Genomic DNA, 17,817 nt, shown 5'->3' with positions numbered 1-17,817 from the left:
GAGACTTCCTTACAGAAAGACTTGGTCTAATCAGAGTTTCGTTGGAGAAAAAATGTTTCCCCCTTTCTGGTAGTGGTTCTATCTGGTCTTGATTTTTCATTCTGATTTCAGCCTTCCATAACTATCCATCTAATGATGGTTTCTTGATTTTTTTCTCTTTGCAGTTTTAACAGCGTATGTCAGGGCACCCACATTCTCTTTCGGGAATTCAGCTTCATCCAAGCCACCCCTCACAACAGAGCCTCGTTCTTACGGGCCTTCTGGAGGTGCTTCCGAACAGTGGGCAAAAATGGCGGTAAGTCTTCCCAAATTCTTTTCTTGCCTTCTTTTCTTCCTTTCAAATTCCTATTTTTCTTTTGTTCTTATAAATACTGTTTGAGTGCATGCTAATCAAGGCTCTAGGCACACCTTACTTTTGAGGAGCCATTTGTCTTGTGTCAGGGATACTGCCTCTATTACTACCACCATCCCCATCACTAATGAACGTAGGAAGAGCCAAGCGTAGCTCTGAGCACTTTCCATGTAGTAATTCATTCCCTCTTCACAGCACCTCTCTGTGGCAGACACTGTAACCCTCATTTTGAAACTAATGAAACTGAGGATCTGAGGGGTTAAGTAACTTGGCAAGGTTAAACAGTAAATGCTGGGACCGGATTCATACCCAGGCAATCTGGCTCCAGAGCCTTCGCTCTTGGCAAATATTAAAATACCATGCAGTAAATTCAAGAAATGATGAGAATGCAAAGAAGGAAACCTCTGAGTTGGGGGGGGGGGATGACATGGGGGATACTATTGTTAGAGAAGGGGGAGAGAATGGGTCAGAAGGTTCTCCTGAGAACTGGCTGTTTGATCTAAGTTGGGAAGAAAGAGTAGGAGTTATCCTCATGGATAAAGGGGAGAAGGGCATTCTAGGTAGAGCACGTGTTGTGGTATAGAAGCATAAAAGAACCTGGAATATTTAAGAAATTCAGAAGATCAGAATGGCTAGAGTGTGAAGGAGAGGGGAGATGGGCCTGTAATGAAATAAAAAAGTCAGGTCCTGAAAGATCGTTTTCTCCACAAAAAAGAAGTTGGATTTTAGACGGAAGAAAGAGTGGTGTGATGATATCTGAGATCTAGTAAGAACATTCAAAAGGCAGTATGGAAATGGCTTAGAGCCCGGGTGTCCAAACTGCGGCCCGCGGGCCAACTGCGGCCCGCGATCCATTTTTTATTGGCCCGCAGCAAATTCCAAAAATATATTTAGTTTACTTAAATAAACCAGGTGAGGCAAAACCTCGAGTGAGTGGCCCGGCTGTGTGTGTATTTTACCGCATATGGCCCTTGGTGAAAAATGTTGAAAAAAGTTTGGACACCCCTGGCTTAGAGGGTGAGGCTGGAGGCAGGGAGCACAGTTGGGAGACTTGTATTATTTAAAGTGAGAGGTAACAAGAGCCAAAACTAAGGCAACGTGCTTTGGGGATGGAAGGAGTACTTTCAGAAATAGAATCCACAGGATTTGGTGATTTGGTTTGTCATGTAAGGTGAGTGAGAAGACCACTGATGAATTTCGAGGTAAGTGTACAGTTGTGGAGCATTATATATATGCACATTGTTCTGAAACCATCCCTACCATCCATCTCCAGAACTTTTTCATCTTCCCAAACTGAAACTCCGTACCCATCAAACACGAACTCTCCATTCTCTCCTTCCCCCAGCCCCTGACAACCACTATTCCACTTTCTGTCTGTATGAATTGGACTATACTGTAGGTATCTCATATTGGTGGAATCACATAATATTTATCCTTTTGTGAATGACTTATTTCACTTAACATAATGTCCTCAAAGTTCATGCATATGGTGGCAAGTGTCAGAATTTTCCTCCATTTTAAGGCTAAGTGATGATCCATTGTATATGTATACATTTTTTATTTATTCATCCGTTGATGGACACTTGGGTTGCTTCCACCTTTTGGCTAATGTGAGTAATACGATATGTTAAGTTTTTGAAAAATTGGTATTTCTTTGGGACACAGTTAAAAAGCTTCAGTAAGCAGAAGGAAATATAGGTCAGGTTCTAGAAATACAGATTTTGGGAAGTAGAGTAAAGTTTATTAGAGTAAGTTTTTCATTTTACCTTAAAAATCCTTGGGAAAAGAGCTACGTGCACTGGAAAATGCAAGTCTTTATATTTGCACACTTTTGGTTTGGCATATTCTGATTATATTCTACAGACAATATTAAGAAAAACACTGATTGAAAATGTCTTTATTGAGACTTTATCGTGATGAGATGAAGGGCAAAAGATACCCACTGAGAGCTTCTTTTTCAAAATGGTATTAGATTCTTACCTTCAGAATATTAAAATAGATTAAATTGCTCCAAAATGTTCAGATTTAGGATCTCTACATCAAAACCTTTGTTCATATCTGTTCGTAGTCCCATCTTCACATTGTGTGTTATTCCAAATTCGTATTGAATACCTTTGAGACAGTTTCTTTGGTGATCCTAACTTAAAGTAGAGGAAAGCCTAAACTATTTCCTCATTCATTCAACAGGTATTTCTGGTAGACTTACCATGTGCCTGGTACTGGGGATAGAGTATGTGAACAGGTATACTCCCTGTTTTTGTTGAATTTATAAGATTTCCTGATCCTGCTCTAAGGGGTGCTACTGCTACTGTATATATAGCTTCTGAAACTTTTTTTCCTAAAACTCTTTCTACCTAGTATCTTATTAGATCATTTCCACTATCCTAAGAAATAGGTAAAGTAGGTCTTACTGTGCCCATTTTTTAAATAATGAAATTGTACAACTTGTACAATTGCACAGTGGATGAGTAACAAAGTTGGGAATAGAAGTGAGATTTGCTAACTTGCTTATGTACTCTTTCTACTATTTCTATTGCTCCAATCAGATACAGCTTCTGTGACGTGAACTCTAGAGGTCATCCATCTCAATTACACTATTGTGCAAGTGTACTGAGAATAGCATCATCTCCTTTACAGAATATATATACTAGTGGGCAAAAATCATTGTGACCCAATTTTTCCCCCCTTCTTCCGCCTACACCCTCCCGTCCCCGCCCCGTTTCAAGCCGTGGTTTCTCAGTCTAGTTGTTGGACACAGCTCCCTGGCCCATGCTGGTATTAGGAGCCTTGCACTCCCCCCGGCTGAGGCAGTCGGTCGCCAGTCATTGGTGGGTCGCTCACGGCATCTCTCACTGGCTGCTTGTGATGGTGGCTGCCGGCCACTGACGCTGGCCACTGGCCGCTCATGGCAGCACACGGCAGCTCCTGCCAAACCTCCGGCTGCTCATAGCAGCCCAGCTCCAGGGAGAGCCGTTGTTCACAATCTTAGCTGTAGAAGGCGCAGCTCCCTGGCTTATGTGGGAATCGAACCGATGACTTTGGCATTTGGAGCATGGTGCTCCAACCACCTGATGGGCCAGCCCATAACCCAATTTTAAGTGAACTAATTACCTCAGAAAACTCATTGGTCTCTACATAAACAAAACTGGGAGCTGTGAATGTATGGTGAAGTTTGTACCATTTCGTCAGAACCTGTCCTTTCCAACCTAGTCAGTAAAAATGTGTTGAATACTCAATACTATGTTGAAGAATGGTGCATTCAGCTAGAGCTGGTTTCTGTGAAATAGCACATGGATGTAACTATGGAAAACAGTTTTTAAATATCCTTAATTCTTTTCCTGATTTAGAGGTGGGGCCTCTTCAAGAATTTATTTACTATCACAAGGGATCCATATAGCATTTGGACTCTAAGCAGATGTGGGTTTCTTTATCTTTCTTAAAGCAGCTGCCAGCGATTTATCCAGCTGCTGAAAGGGAGCACCTCCAAGTTCTCTCTGTTTCTTCTGTGCCATAAACACAACCTAGATTTTATGCTGGATATTTAGTGCGATGCTTCTTAATCAGACAGCCTCTGATTTCCTAAAGACCCAATGTAACATTTGTGTCTAGGTAATCCTAAAATATTAGGTTAAATAGTTTTAATACATTCTCAGTTTCTTCCAGGAAACTTGAGAATATCTTTCAGTCCCAGAATGTGTCAGTCCCCAATTTTAATCCAAAATGAGCAAAAACACTTAGAGGCAAGGTTCCAAAAGAAAGTATTTATTAAGCCCCGTTTTTTCATTTATAATGCCAAGTACCAGACTCCTACTCAGTGAAGCTGCTACTCCGTTAACCTCCTGCAGATAACTTCCTTAGGACATCACGTACATATTTTAGCATTATCAAGAGGAAACTAACTCTTTTGGGAGGTAGCAATAGAAGAGCAGAGTTCCAGCATAACATATCTAAACGTGAAGCCACCTGTAGAAAACTTAAGGACCTGATCCCTTCTGGCAAGAAACAGTTTATCCAAGTTTTTAGCAAGTACAAGGATGCAGTGTCATTTCTGCATATCTGAGTGTTGAATGGTGCTAATTTTTCTATGTCTGAATTTCAAATAACCTCACAAAGACTATAGTGAACCTCTTGCTATTGAGGCAACTTTAGACCTGGAAGCAAAAAGATCTATTCAAATGCAGTAAGCTTTTAGAACTCAGCTTCTCACTTTGGTATTTCTTTGAATGTAGGAAAATTAATCTGAATTTTCCAAGTCTGGCAAAGACTTGGAAATTCCCTTGAAGTAAATCTTCACTTCTGTTTAGGGATATTGGCTCAAAAGAGCTTTTTTCTACAGTTTATTTGCACAGTTCATTAGAATTTAATTTTGAGCTTTGTGCTTTTACCAATGAAGATAGATAGATAGATAGATAGATAGATAGATAGATAGATAGATAGATAAAATACTTCCTCATCTTCCTATGAAGAAGTACTTACTAAGGGAATTGTCCTTCCATAAGCAACTAGAAAATCAAAGTATCTGAAAATAACTGCTTCAGACATTGGACAACAGTCAGTGCAGGACTGTGGTTCCTGAGAGCCAGTTGCCAAGCGACAGTACAAGAAAGATTGTCGAAGAGCCCGGCAGTGTCTGACTGTTGAGGAGTTGAGTTGAGGAGGCAAAGAATGGGGCTTAGGGAGACGAAGGTGGCCAGAATTTGCAAGGCAGAACATCAGGGACGAGGGAGTTGCTTGGTGAGCTCTGGAGAGTTCCAAGTGGATATTTGAGTCTTTGGTTACAAACTCGGCACATGTGTGGGTTGGAAAAAGAACCACCAGGAAACAGAAGGCCAGCAATTCCTGGAGTATACATGGGCCTAGGAGTAGTTCACACCTCCAACAGCCAGAGTGGCGAAACCTCAAAATACACAGGGCACTGGCATTGGATAGAGTTCTCAGCAGCTTAAAAGCAAAAAGGATTAAACCGATCTGCATGTAACGTAACTGTATGCCCAAACAAAATTAATACTCCTTAAAGGAATTCAATAAAATCCAGCACTCAACAACTCAAATTCACAGTCTGGCATCCAATTAAAAATTACCAGACATTAAAAGAAGCAGGAAGATATGACCCATATTCAGGAGAAAAATCAATCAATAGAAACACAGACCCAGAAATGACACAGATGATAGAATTAGGACCTTTAAACAGTTATTTAAATCATATAAATGTGATCAAATATGAGAAGGAAAATATGAATCTGATTAGGAGATAAATGGAAGAGATTAAAAAGATCCAAATGGAATTTCTAAACACAAAAAATACAATATCGAATGAAAATCATGGTAAAATAGGCACTAACATTTAAGTGCTTCCTATGTAGATTGTCTCATTTTTCTTCACAACAATCCTGTGTGGTAGGTAGATACTTTTATTATCTTCTTTATATAGAAAATGAAACTGAGATTTAGAAGTTAAATATCTTGTTCTAGGTCACACCTCTAATAAGTGAAAAAGTCAATGCCAGTGAAACCAGAAAGCTGACTAGAGAGAGTATTGTTTTCTTAATGCGTTCTCCATCAGATGGTGTATGAGATGCTTGAAATAAAATGAGTAAATGGCAATCCTTGTCTTTAGGGAGCTCACGTTCCAGGAGAAGGAACAGAGTAGTCTAAAAATAGTTTCTGTAGAGTATAAGTGATTATCAGAGCCATGTATAAGACGGCTCTTATACATAAGAGATTCAATGGTACTAGTACAAGGCAGGGAATAGTTCCTGCAGAAGCTGGGGAAGGCTGTAAAGTTGCAAAGACAGTTGGGATGGATCTTGGAGTAGTCAAAGCTGTTAAACAAAGAAGGAGTACATTCTAAAAAGAAAAACAAGATTCTTGAAAGTATGATGACATGAAACAACATGGTTCCTTTGGGAAACGCTAAGTTCATGTGGCTGGTGCTTGCTTAGCATATAAGACGGAAACATCACAGTCAGTAGAAACATGCCAATTTGTGTGTTATTTTTACATGTGACACTGACAAAAGTATGGAAAACAGAATGGAAAGCAGGTGGTAAGACTGAAGACAAAGACCAGTTAGGAGCCCATTACAGTAGAACAGGAAGCGGCATGGAAGTGAAGAGCTATTTAAGGAGCTGGTTTGACAGGACCTGCTCATTGATTGGGTGTGAGGTGTGGGAGATGAGTCAAGAATGAAGCCAGAATCTCAAGTATTGCCAGTTTCATCCCTCCCTCTCTTTTTTCGTTTCGTTTTTTTCTCTCCCTCTTTCGCCTTTTATGTTTTACTCTGAATTCACTGTGGTTTTGTCTCCATAGTCTAGGTATATTCATTCATTTAACAGACTTGTGTGTATCAGTTGCTAGTGATAAAGCAGTGAGGAAGAGACAGAAATTCCTGCTCTCATGGAGTTATGGTCTAGTAATCTGAGATTGGGGGAAAAAAATCCCTGCTTTTATAAAAGGAGCTCACATAGTAGAAATCAGGGTATGGCAGTGGGTCTCTATGATCATATGATAAAAACTTACTTTTTCTGAAAATACCTAATGTTATAGTGGGTGAAGTGATCTCAAGGGAAAATGAAGACAATGTAGGCTGAAATCAAGCTTTTGGTCTGATTTCTCTGTGTCACTGCCTCAAACTTCCACTTGATTTTGCTTGTCACTGGTCGTGATCCTCACCAGTAAGAACCATTGTGTGAGGATTAACAGTGCTTACTTCAGGAGTGGGAAGGTTGTCTTGTTTAAAATATTAAAGAGTATTTGTTACTTTTGTCTTTTTTAAACAAACAAAAATCCTTTCATGTAATTTCTTCCCTCTGGCCAGTCGTCTTCACCTGCTCCCACCAGGGCTTCACCTCTCCTCGTTTTCCCCACAAACCTTCTGTGGCCCATAAACACTTCTTCAGCCTCAAATTCCTGTTTCCTAGCTCCCATTTTACTTATTCTCAGTTTCTAATTTTCTCTTCTTCTTCTTCTTTTTTTTTTTCATTTTTACTTCCTTCATCAGGATCTTTTATCCAGGGAAAGCATTGATATTTGATGTCCCCTCAAATTTTTCACCTCACTGCCTTCAGTAACTTTAATCTTTCCCTCTATTTTATTTTCCCTTTTTTCTATTTCAGTTATTTGGGGCTGTCATACATGTCACACAAGCATTTGTGGAATGCTTTAGTCACCACCTCCTGCCCCACCCAACCCTCCTCATGCTCCATGCATAACACCCTTAGGTTGCCACCCTCTCTTTATCCTTTTAGGTCTTAGTTTAAAGGTCAACTCCTTAAAGAAGCCTTCTCTGTGACTCCCTTTCTTATCTGAATTAGATCCCTTCATTATTCTTTTTCAAATTGTCCTGTAATTTTTAGTCATATAATTTATTACAGTTTCTGACTAAATATGTTTTGGATGACTCTTTACTTAATATCCATCTCCCTTATTAAATTGTAAGCTTTATGAGGGCAAGAACCTTGTTTGTTATGCCAAATAACTATACTCCTAGCACCTAACATACATAAATGATTTCTTTTGTCATTTAATATGAAGGCTCATCATTTCCCAATCACTATACAAATGATAAATTGTTGAATGGATTGTATTATCATCTCTTTTATTAGAAGGTAGGGTTGGTTTTGAAAATCTGCTTTATACTAACTTTTCAAATTGTATAGGAACCTTGATTTAAAATAATAATAGCTACAACTTATTGACCACCTACTATGTGCAAGGCACTTGCATGTTTGAACTTCATGTTCAAAGTGCCCCACAAAAAACTGGCCTGTTCAAAACTATACTGTATTAAATGACACCTAAGTAAAATAGTTAGTACCCACTAGTGCTTCCAAACAAGGATTAGAAAGATTTAGATCGTGATCTGTATGCTAGCTTTACATTGGTGAGGATCTGACTAGTAGTAACTCCTTTCTTTCTTTTGTATTCTGGATCTAGCCTTTGTGCTATGAAAGAGATCACAAGCTAGTGGTTAGCTGACTACACGTGCCTTGGCCCGCAGATATGTTTTCTTTGGCTTGCAATATTAAAAATATTTTTTTTTCAATTAGGTGCCAACATTTAACATAAAAATCTCAATTCAGTTTCACTTAAAGAATGGAAAAATCCTCCCAGTACCATGCCCACATTCCAACAGGGAGACAGTTTGCCAGGGCAGAGGTGCAGCTGCTGCCTTCAGACCGGGCATGTGGCCTCAGATTTACCACCATCCCCAGCTGCTCTGCTTCCTCTGCTTACGTTTCCTGCCTGGCCTCTGGAGGCATCTGAGTTTGCTACCATGGCGAGAACTTCTTGGTCCATTTATAATCACTTGAAAGGTAGAGTTACCCTTTTGATTCAGAATGAGGAGTCAGGAGCTTATTTCTCAACTAGATTCTCTTTCTCTTTTCACCTTGTTATCACGATGTCTCAAAAATTTTTAGAAATATATGGTGATGAAAGGAGAATTGACTCTCCGTGGTGAACGAACATACAATGTGATATATAGATGATGTATTACAGAATTGTACACTTGAAACCTATGTAACTTTATTAACTGTTGTCACCCCAATAAACTTTAATTAATTAATTAATTAATTAAATTTTTAGAATTACAGGGGACCTTAGAAGTCATCGTGTCTTCAAACTAGGTCTAGGGATTTTTTAATATATATATTTTTCTCTTTATTGTGGTACAATATGCACAACATAAAATTGACCATCCTAACCACTTTTTAAATTGAGAAATCTTTTTTTGGTGGTAAAATGTAAATAACTTAAAATTTACCATTTTAACCATTTTTAAGTGTACAACTCAGTGGCATTAACTACATTCACATTGTTGTGCAACCATCACCACCATCCACCTCCCTAACTTTTTTCTTCCCAAACTTAAACATTTTACTCATTAAAAAATATCGCCCCATTTCTCCCTCCTCTATCCCCTGATAACCAGTGTTTTACTTTCCATCTCTATGTATGTGACTATTTTAAGTACCTCATAACTGGAATCGTACAGTATTTATCCTTTTGTGTATGACTTACTTCACTAAGCAGGCTGTTTTCACAGTTTGTCCTTGTTGTTGAATTTCATTCCTTTCTATGGCTGAATAATATTCCATTGTGTGTATTTATCATGTTTTGTTTATCCATTCATCTGTCAATAGACACTTTAGTTGTTTCTACCTTTTAGCTATTGTGAATAACACTGCTATGAACATGGGTGTACAAGTATCTGTTTAAGTTCCTGTCTTTGATTCTTGTGTATATGCTTAAGGAGTGGAATTTCTGGATCATATAATTCTGTTTAATTTTTCAAGAAACTGTTTTCCGCAGTGTTTTCCACAGTGGCTGCACCATTTTACATTTTCACCAGCAATTCACAAGGGTTCCGATTTCTCCAGATCCTCACCAACACTTGCTATTCCCTGCTGTTTTGATAATTAATAGGCATCCAAATGGGTGTGAAGTGGTATGTCATTGTGGTTTTGATTTGCATTTCCCTAGTGACTACTGATGTTGAACATCTTTTCATGTGCTTATTGGCCATTTGTGTGTCTTCTTTGGAGAAATGTCTTTTCAGGTCCTTTGCCCATTTTTGAATTATATTGTTTGTTTTTTGTTGTTGTTTGAGTTGGAGTTCTTTATATATTCTCGATATGCATCTCTTATTAGATATATGATTTGCAAATATTTTCTCTCATTCTGTAGGTTGTCTTCTTGCTTTTTTGATAGTATCCTTTGATGCACAAAAGGTCTTAATTTTGATGAAGTCCAATTTATCTATTTTTTTTCTTTTCTTCTCTGTGCTTTTGGTGTCATTCGTATGTATATTATCATTGCCAAATCCAGTATCATGAAGACATTGGATTATTTACATCTGAGTTTTATAGTTTTAGGTCCTAAGTTTAGGTTTTTGATCCACTTTGAGTTAATTTTTGTATAAGGTGTAAGGTAAGGGTCCAACTTCCTTCTTTTGCATGTGGTTATCCAGTTTTCCCAGAATCATTTGTTGAAAAGACTTGTTGAATAGTTCTTTCCCCAATGAATGGCACCCTTGGCACCTTTGTTGAAAATCAATTGAGCATACATGTGAGGGTTTATTTCTGGGCTCTCTATTCTGTTCCAGTGGTCTATAGGTCTGTCTTTATGCCAGTACCATACTGTTTAATTACTGTGGCTTTGTATTAAGTTTCAAAGTTGAGAAGTTTGAGTCCTCCAACTTTCTTCTTCTTTTTCAAGATTGTCCTGGCTATTTGGGGCCCCTTGCAATTCCTTATAAATTTGAGGATTGGCTGTTCCATTTCTGTGAAAAAGGCTGTGAGAATTTGGATAAAGATTGTGTTGAATCTGTAGATTGCTTTGGCTAGTACTGACATCTTAACAATGATAAGTCTTCCTATCCATGCACATAGGATGTCTTTCCATTTATTTAGATCTTTAATTTCATTCAGCAGTGTTTTGTAGTTTTTAGTGTGTGAGTCTTTCACCTACTTGGTTAGATTTATTCCCTATTTTATGGCCAAAGTATTTTATTGAAAATATTATGAAAATATTATTGTAAATGGAACTGTTTTTCTTAGTTTCCTTTTCACAGTTTTCATTTCTAGTTTATAGGAAAGTAATTGATTTTTATACATTGATTTTGTTTCTTGCATCTTTACAGAATTCATTTATTTGCTGTAACAGTTTGTGTGTGTGTGTGTGTGTGTGTGTGTGTGTGTGTGTAATTTTAAAGGTTTTCTACATAGAAGATCATGTCATTTTCAAATAAAGATAGTTTTACCTTCTCCTTTCCAATTTGGATGCCTTTTATTTCTTTTTCTTGCCTAATTTCTATACTATGTTAAATAGAACTGGCAAAAGCAGGCATCTTTTTCTTGTTCCTGATGTTGGGGAAAAGCTTTCCAGTGTTTGGCTTTAAGATAAAAGTGTACCAAGAAAATTGTTATTCATACAGATAACTAGCTGCAAATACTAATAAATTTTTAACATCTTCACATACAGTAATATTTTTTAGTTATATTTATATTGATTCAAATACTCAAAAAAGGAGCGATAGTAAATTTTTGTGTCAAAGCTGAGTTACTGACATATCTGACACAGTTCTAATTGATGAATACTCACTTTGGAGAAATCAATGAATGATTTTCTCAGCTAGTTTAAAAACTTTATATTTTGAAGAAACATAAGTGTATCTTACAACATCACATATGAGTTGTTCAGTGGTGTTATTTCTTAAAAAGATCAGACACCTCAGAGGCTGATATGGATTGAATTGTGTCTCCCAAAATTCATATGTTGAAACCCTAACCCCCAATGTGACTGTATTTGGATGTAGGCCTATAAGGATGTAATTAAGGTTAAATGAAGTCATAAGGGTGGGGTGCTGATCCAATAGGATTAGTGTCCTTATAAGAGACACCAGACAGCCTGCCCTTCTCTTCACCATATGAGGACACAGTGAGAAGGCGGCCATCCTTTTACGCATAGTTTCAGCACAGAAAAATTAATTTTGTTTTGCATGTTGAGTTCAAATCCTGTTTTGATTCATCACTAACATTTTATCTGAGCTGTCTGTGGCAGTGTTGTAAGCCTAAATTGAGCTATTCAGTTTGTTTAAAATATCAGTAAGAGTTCCAAGTTAATAAACCTATATTTAATGGATTTACTTAAGGTAGAAATATTAGTAATTTCTTATTTTATTTGACTATTGTTCTGACAACTGCCTTATGTCAGCCAGAAAACTTGAGTATAAAAAAGAATAAATTCTGATGTCACTGCTGATATCTCTGCAAATAACTCTGAAAGGTCTGCAGTTTAAAAGCCTCTTCTTGATATCAACAGTCTGTATCAATTTGTGTAACATTATCCAATCATGTTTTGAAAAATGCTTGCACAATTTTAACCGCTCGTATTTATCACCACAACATCCGATGACATTTTAAGACCTTGTCTTTTACATGATCCACTACTCCATACATTTTTTCCTGCCATTGCTTTTCCAACCCCAGTACAATTGTTGGTACCACTTGATTTGATAGTATCTTAACACTTAAAGACTTCTATTTTATAATTATGAAGCATTTTCTAAAGTAATAACTCTGGTTGTATAACCACATCAAATAGAAATAAGTGAAAGAAGAGTTTGATAACATCTATACTCTCACCCAGCAGAATTTAAAGATTTTGTGTAATCTCAGCCTTTATGCCAATATAGTCCTGGATTAAAAAGAAAAGAAAAAGGCTGAGTAGATAAAAAGCTTCCTAATCAGTGACACATTTACCATTTCAAATATATATATTTGTGGAGCAGGAGAAACTCCACAATGAATTAACCTGAGAGCACAGGTTGATAGTGTCACTATATTAAAATTTATTATGTAACGTACGAGTATTTCAGTGTGCATTTTCTTACAGATTTTAAGTAAAAGTATGTTTTTAGTAAGTATTAAAATTATACATTTATAGAGCGTTATAAATGCCTGTGAAAAATTCTAGACTTCTGTTTGAAAACTACTGATGTACTTCAACCGTTACCCCTTTGTCTAGATACTATATAAAACGGAGGCCCCAGGTCGCCCAGCTAGTTGCTAAATTCACATCTTTTGACTCTCAGTCAAGTGCTCTTGCCATTAGATTCAGGTGTTCTTGCCCTGATACTAAATGAACATGAGTATATTTTATGTCATTTAGTCTCTGAGATCAATGTGTAATTTCCTAGTCTAAATGTAATCAAAGTAGTTAAGGCAGAAGAATGTATTGTAATTGTGTATGATTTTACATCTTCTTTCGTTGTTTTACAGATGGAAGAAAGGTAGCGACAGTTCTTTAATTTTTTTTCAAACTCTTTAATTTTAAGTTTCATTTCACCAGCCTTCAAGAGAAAAAATAAAGTTATTCCATCTTTTATTTAAAGTTTTAAAATCATGATTACTGAGGGGAGTATAGTACTTGGTTTACTGCATAGTTCATGCTTTGAAGTACATAATAAGCAGAATTTGGAAATTCTTAGAAAATACAACCAACGGATTCTTTGGGGTTTTTTTTTGAGATTTTTATTAAAATACAGCTAACATACAATATTATATTAGTTTCAAGTATACACCATAGTTACTTAACATTTATATACCTAAAGAAGTGATCACCATAAGTACAGCAACCATCTGACACTGTACCACGCTCTCATAATATTATTGACTGTATTCCCCATGCTGTACATTACATCCCCATGTTTTGGTTGTTTTACATCTGGAAATTTGAATCTCTTATTCCCCTTCTTTTTAAATTTTTCAATTACAGTTGACACTCATACTTATTTTATATTAATTTCAGGTGTACAGCATAATGGTTAGACATTTATATAATTTAAGATGTGATACCCTGACTAGTACCCATTTGGCACTATGCATAGTTACTGCCGTATTATTGACTATGTTTCCTATCCTTCATTTTACCTCCCCATGACTATTTTGTAACTACCAATTTGTACTTCTTAATACCTTCACTGTTTTCACCCTGGCCCCCAAACCCTCTCCCATCTATCACCCCAATAAATCTAATACCCATCTGACACCATACATAGTTAATGTATTGACGATATTTTTTATGCTATACCCTACCGTGTTTCCCTGAAAATAAGACCTAGCCGGACAATCAGCTCTAATGAATCTTTTGGAGCAAAAATTAATATAAGACTCCGGTATATTATATCATATCACATTATAGACCGGGTCTTATATTAATTTTTGTTCCAAAAGACGCATTACAGCTGATTGTCCAGCTAGGTCTTATTTTCAGGAAAACACGGTACATCCCCATGACTACTGTGTAACAACCAATTTGTCCATAATCCCTTCCCCTTTTTTCACCCACACCCTTGACCCCCTCCCGTCTGGCAACCATCAGAATGTTCTCTGTGTCTATGAGTTTGTTTCTGTTTTGTTTGTTGGTTTATTTTGTTCTTTAGATTCCACATATAAGCAAAATCACATTGCATCTGTCTTTCTCTGTCTGACATACTCCACTCAGCACAATACCTTCCAGCTCCAACCATGCCACTGCAGATGGCAAGAACCCATTCCCTTCCATGGCCAAGCAATATTCCATTGTATATATGTGTCGTATGTACCATCTACTTTTTATCTATTCATCCATAGACAGACACCAAGGCTGCCTCCACATCTTGGCCATTGTAAATAATGCTGCAGTGAATATATGTATGCACAGGCCCCCTTAATGTAGCATTTTTGGTTTCTTTGGATAAATATCCAGAAGTGGGATTACTGGGTCCTTCTTTGTCTCTTGTTATAGTCTTTGTTTTAAAGTACATTTTGTCTGGTATAAGTATTGCTACCCCAGCTTTTTCGTGTGTGTGTGTGTGTGTGTGTCTTTTAATTCCATTTTCATGAAATATCTTTTTCCATTCCTTTATTTTCAGTCTGTGTGTGTCTTTCTATCTGAAGTGAATCTCTTTATAGGCAGCATATGTAAGGGTCTTGTTTTCTTATCCATTCAGCCACTCTATGTTTTGATTGGAGCATTTAAATCCATTTACAATAAAGGTAATTATTGATAGATATGTTGTTATTGCCATTTTATTACTCATATTATTTGCTTATTTATTTTTCCATCTTAAATCTCTCTAACATTCTTTGTAATGCTGGTTTGGTGGTGATGAACTCCTTTAGCTTTTTCTTGTCTGGGAAGCTCTTTATCTGTTCTTCAATTCTAAATGATAGCTTTGCTGGGTAGAGTAATCTTGATTGTAGATCCAAGGGTTTTTTTTTAAAGCTAGACTAAGATGAGACTTTATAAGATGTTATTAAGCCTATTCTCTAAAGTGGATTTACTGGAAAATGGAATGGTATCTCTTAGGCTTCAGAAATCTCTTGCTCTCATGGTTCTGTTAGAAACGAAAGTAAATGACTAAATTAAAGTTTACACACTATGAGTCAAAATGAAACCACCTTAGGTTAAAGATGTCAATTTAATAAACCATATTCAAATTTGGTTGTTTTGGTGGATTTTAAGCTGGAAGTATATAAAAGCAAGTATAAGTAGTGTTGAAAATTTAATCTTTTCCAGTTTTATTTTGCTTGGCATACCCTGATTGTCATTCCCACTGCCACCACCTGACCCTAATTTAGAACTCTAATTAAACACATCAGAAAAGTTGTCAAAAAGACAGATTCCGTGATTCTCCAACCTACTGAATCAGAGAGATTCTCCAGCCTACTGAATCAGAGTCAGCGAGAGAGGGACCTGGAAATTTATTTTTTAACAAGCATTTCAGGTGATTCTTATTATCGCCCAAATGTGGGAAATATTGAATAACTTAACTTTTTTTTTTTTTTCCTCCAGTCCTTGGTACATCAGCAGTTTTTAACCCTGGTTGCATATCAGGTTCACTTAGGGAGCTTGAAAAAGTATTAATGCCCAGACTAGTTAATCAGACCAGATTAATCAGAATCTTTTCAGTTGAGGCCTACTCATTTTTTAAAACGTTTTCGGTAAAAATTTTATTTCAGTATAACATATGTAGAGAAATGTCCAAAATAATAAATGAACAGCTCAATGGATTTCTTCAAAAGAAACATACTCATGTAATGTCCATCCAGATAAAGGTAGAGAACATTCCCAGGTCCCCTGCCAGTCACCAGCCCCCGTCTCAGGTAACCACTTGTCTAACCTTTAGCACCGTAAACTAGAGGTGCCTGATTTTGAACTTTGTGTAGCCAGAACCATAGAGCATGCACTCTTCGATGTCTGGCTTATTTTGCTCAATATCGTATTTCTGGTTTGTTGTTGGGTTGGGCTACAGTTTGTTCTTTGTCATTGTACAGAATTCTACTTTATGTACAAACCACACTTTATGTATTCTACAGTAGGTGGCACTTGGGGCTACAACAGATCAGGTTGCTATAAAAATACTTTTATATGTCACTTGGTGTATGGATTTCTGTTAGCTGTGTCCTTATTAGTGGAATTGCTGGGAATGTATATATTCAGCTTTAGCACATACTCCCAGATTTGCAAAGTGATTGTTGTTTAACTGCAGTTTATGAGAGTTCCTATTGCTCTGCAACTTTTTGTGGGGCCCACATATTTGAAAAGCCCTGCAGGTGATTCCGATATACATTGAAGCTGGAGAACTACTGCATGACCTTTTATAAATATAATTCTGTGAAGCACAGGCCTGGGCTTGTCACCCCTGGCTGCTAATGAAATATGAATTCCATTATCTTACATTTTAGGCCCCTCGTGATCTACCCCAGCCTGTCCAGGCCCTGCTCTCCTACTCGTAGTCTGTCCTCTCACCACACAAAGACATTCACATCCCCTCAAACGCTCCTTAAGCTTTTCACCTTGCACACCTTTGTTTCTGCTTTTCTACCTGTGTAGAACTTTCTCACATTCCTGCCCATCCTCAAGTAGATACAACTCAAGTACTACATCTTCTGAAAGTCCTTGGGATTCTCACTTCCTCCCCTTCTCGCCCTCTGTTACCTCCATTCAAACGTGATCTCTCTTATGGCACGTAATTATCTTACCTTACATTTAGTTCCTGGCAAACATATATAGAATCTCTGTACTAAGATATCGCATGGGGTTAAGAATTAATCCATTTTTATGACTTTCCTGCCTCCCCATCTAGATTGTAAATTTGTGCTGTCAAGACTTCAGTGTTAAGTGGCCCCGGCTTCAGGTGGCCTTTTTATTGCATATTGCTATGTGACCATGGTCAACTCCTTTTTCTAGGCCTTACTTTTCTCATCTGGAATATGGATCGTGCACTGCTTCAATGTTGCAAAAACTAAATGAAATAACGGACTAAAGCATTTAGTAATTTTGGCACGTAACAGCTGCTCCATCAATGCCAGTTGATGTTGTCATTGTATCACTGGTGGCTCCTTGAGGCCTGTAACGGCATATTTTCTCTGAATCTCCACTCAGTGCCTCTGCTTGTTCATATTTTTGAACAAGTAAATGGTGGGTGAATAAGTCAATAAATGCCAGCTGGATGATCGAGTGGGCCATGCTTATTTATAGTCCATTTCCAATAAGTTCAGCCTGTCTTGGAAGGAGCAGTTGAAATTTCAGTTTAACCATCAGATACACACAGAAAGTAGGGCTTTTACTAGAAACTTAAAAACTATATTTAAAAGGCCAAATCCCCAGTTTAACCATACAACAGCTGCTCTCCTTCTGCTGCCAGGAAATAGGGAAAACCCTCCAAGAGCTATTTGCTGTTTGTTTGTTCGTCTCCTAATAAACATGCCGTGACTTGGGGAGAGCACACACTTCCCCTGCAGGCAAGCGTGGGTTTGGGAAGTTGCATGTAGCAGCAATGGGAAGAAATCCCCCACTCAGTGGGAGAGGTTCTTACAGGGTCTCAGCTCAGCCTATTTGCAGTTTTGCTGAGTTATTTACTAAGATGAAGGGACCGGGTGTGGCAGGTCTGAGATTCCTCCTGGGAAGTCACTTCA

At 37.5% G+C, this 17,817-nt stretch overlaps 1 protein-coding gene across 5 annotated transcripts in view; it reads left to right on the top strand.

The window, feature by feature from the left end:
- The window catches only part of CSTPP1 (centriolar satellite-associated tubulin polyglutamylase complex regulator 1), a 159,134-nt gene that overhangs the window by 64,832 nt on the left and 76,485 nt on the right, over positions 1-17,817 (top strand). For all 5 annotated transcript variants that reach the window (XM_033119515.1, XM_033119514.1, XM_033119516.1 and 2 more), the window contains one exon: positions 165-295. In XM_033119515.1, coding sequence (XP_032975406.1) covers positions 165-295 — 131 coding nt within the window. The remainder of the gene's footprint in view (positions 1-164; positions 296-17,817) is intronic.

This window comes from Rhinolophus ferrumequinum, chromosome 11, assembly GCF_004115265.2.
Source record: "Rhinolophus ferrumequinum isolate MPI-CBG mRhiFer1 chromosome 11, mRhiFer1_v1.p, whole genome shotgun sequence".
In the NCBI taxonomy this organism is placed as follows: domain Eukaryota; kingdom Metazoa; phylum Chordata; class Mammalia; order Chiroptera; family Rhinolophidae; genus Rhinolophus; species Rhinolophus ferrumequinum.
This window is presented reverse-complemented; position numbering and strand designations above follow the sequence as displayed.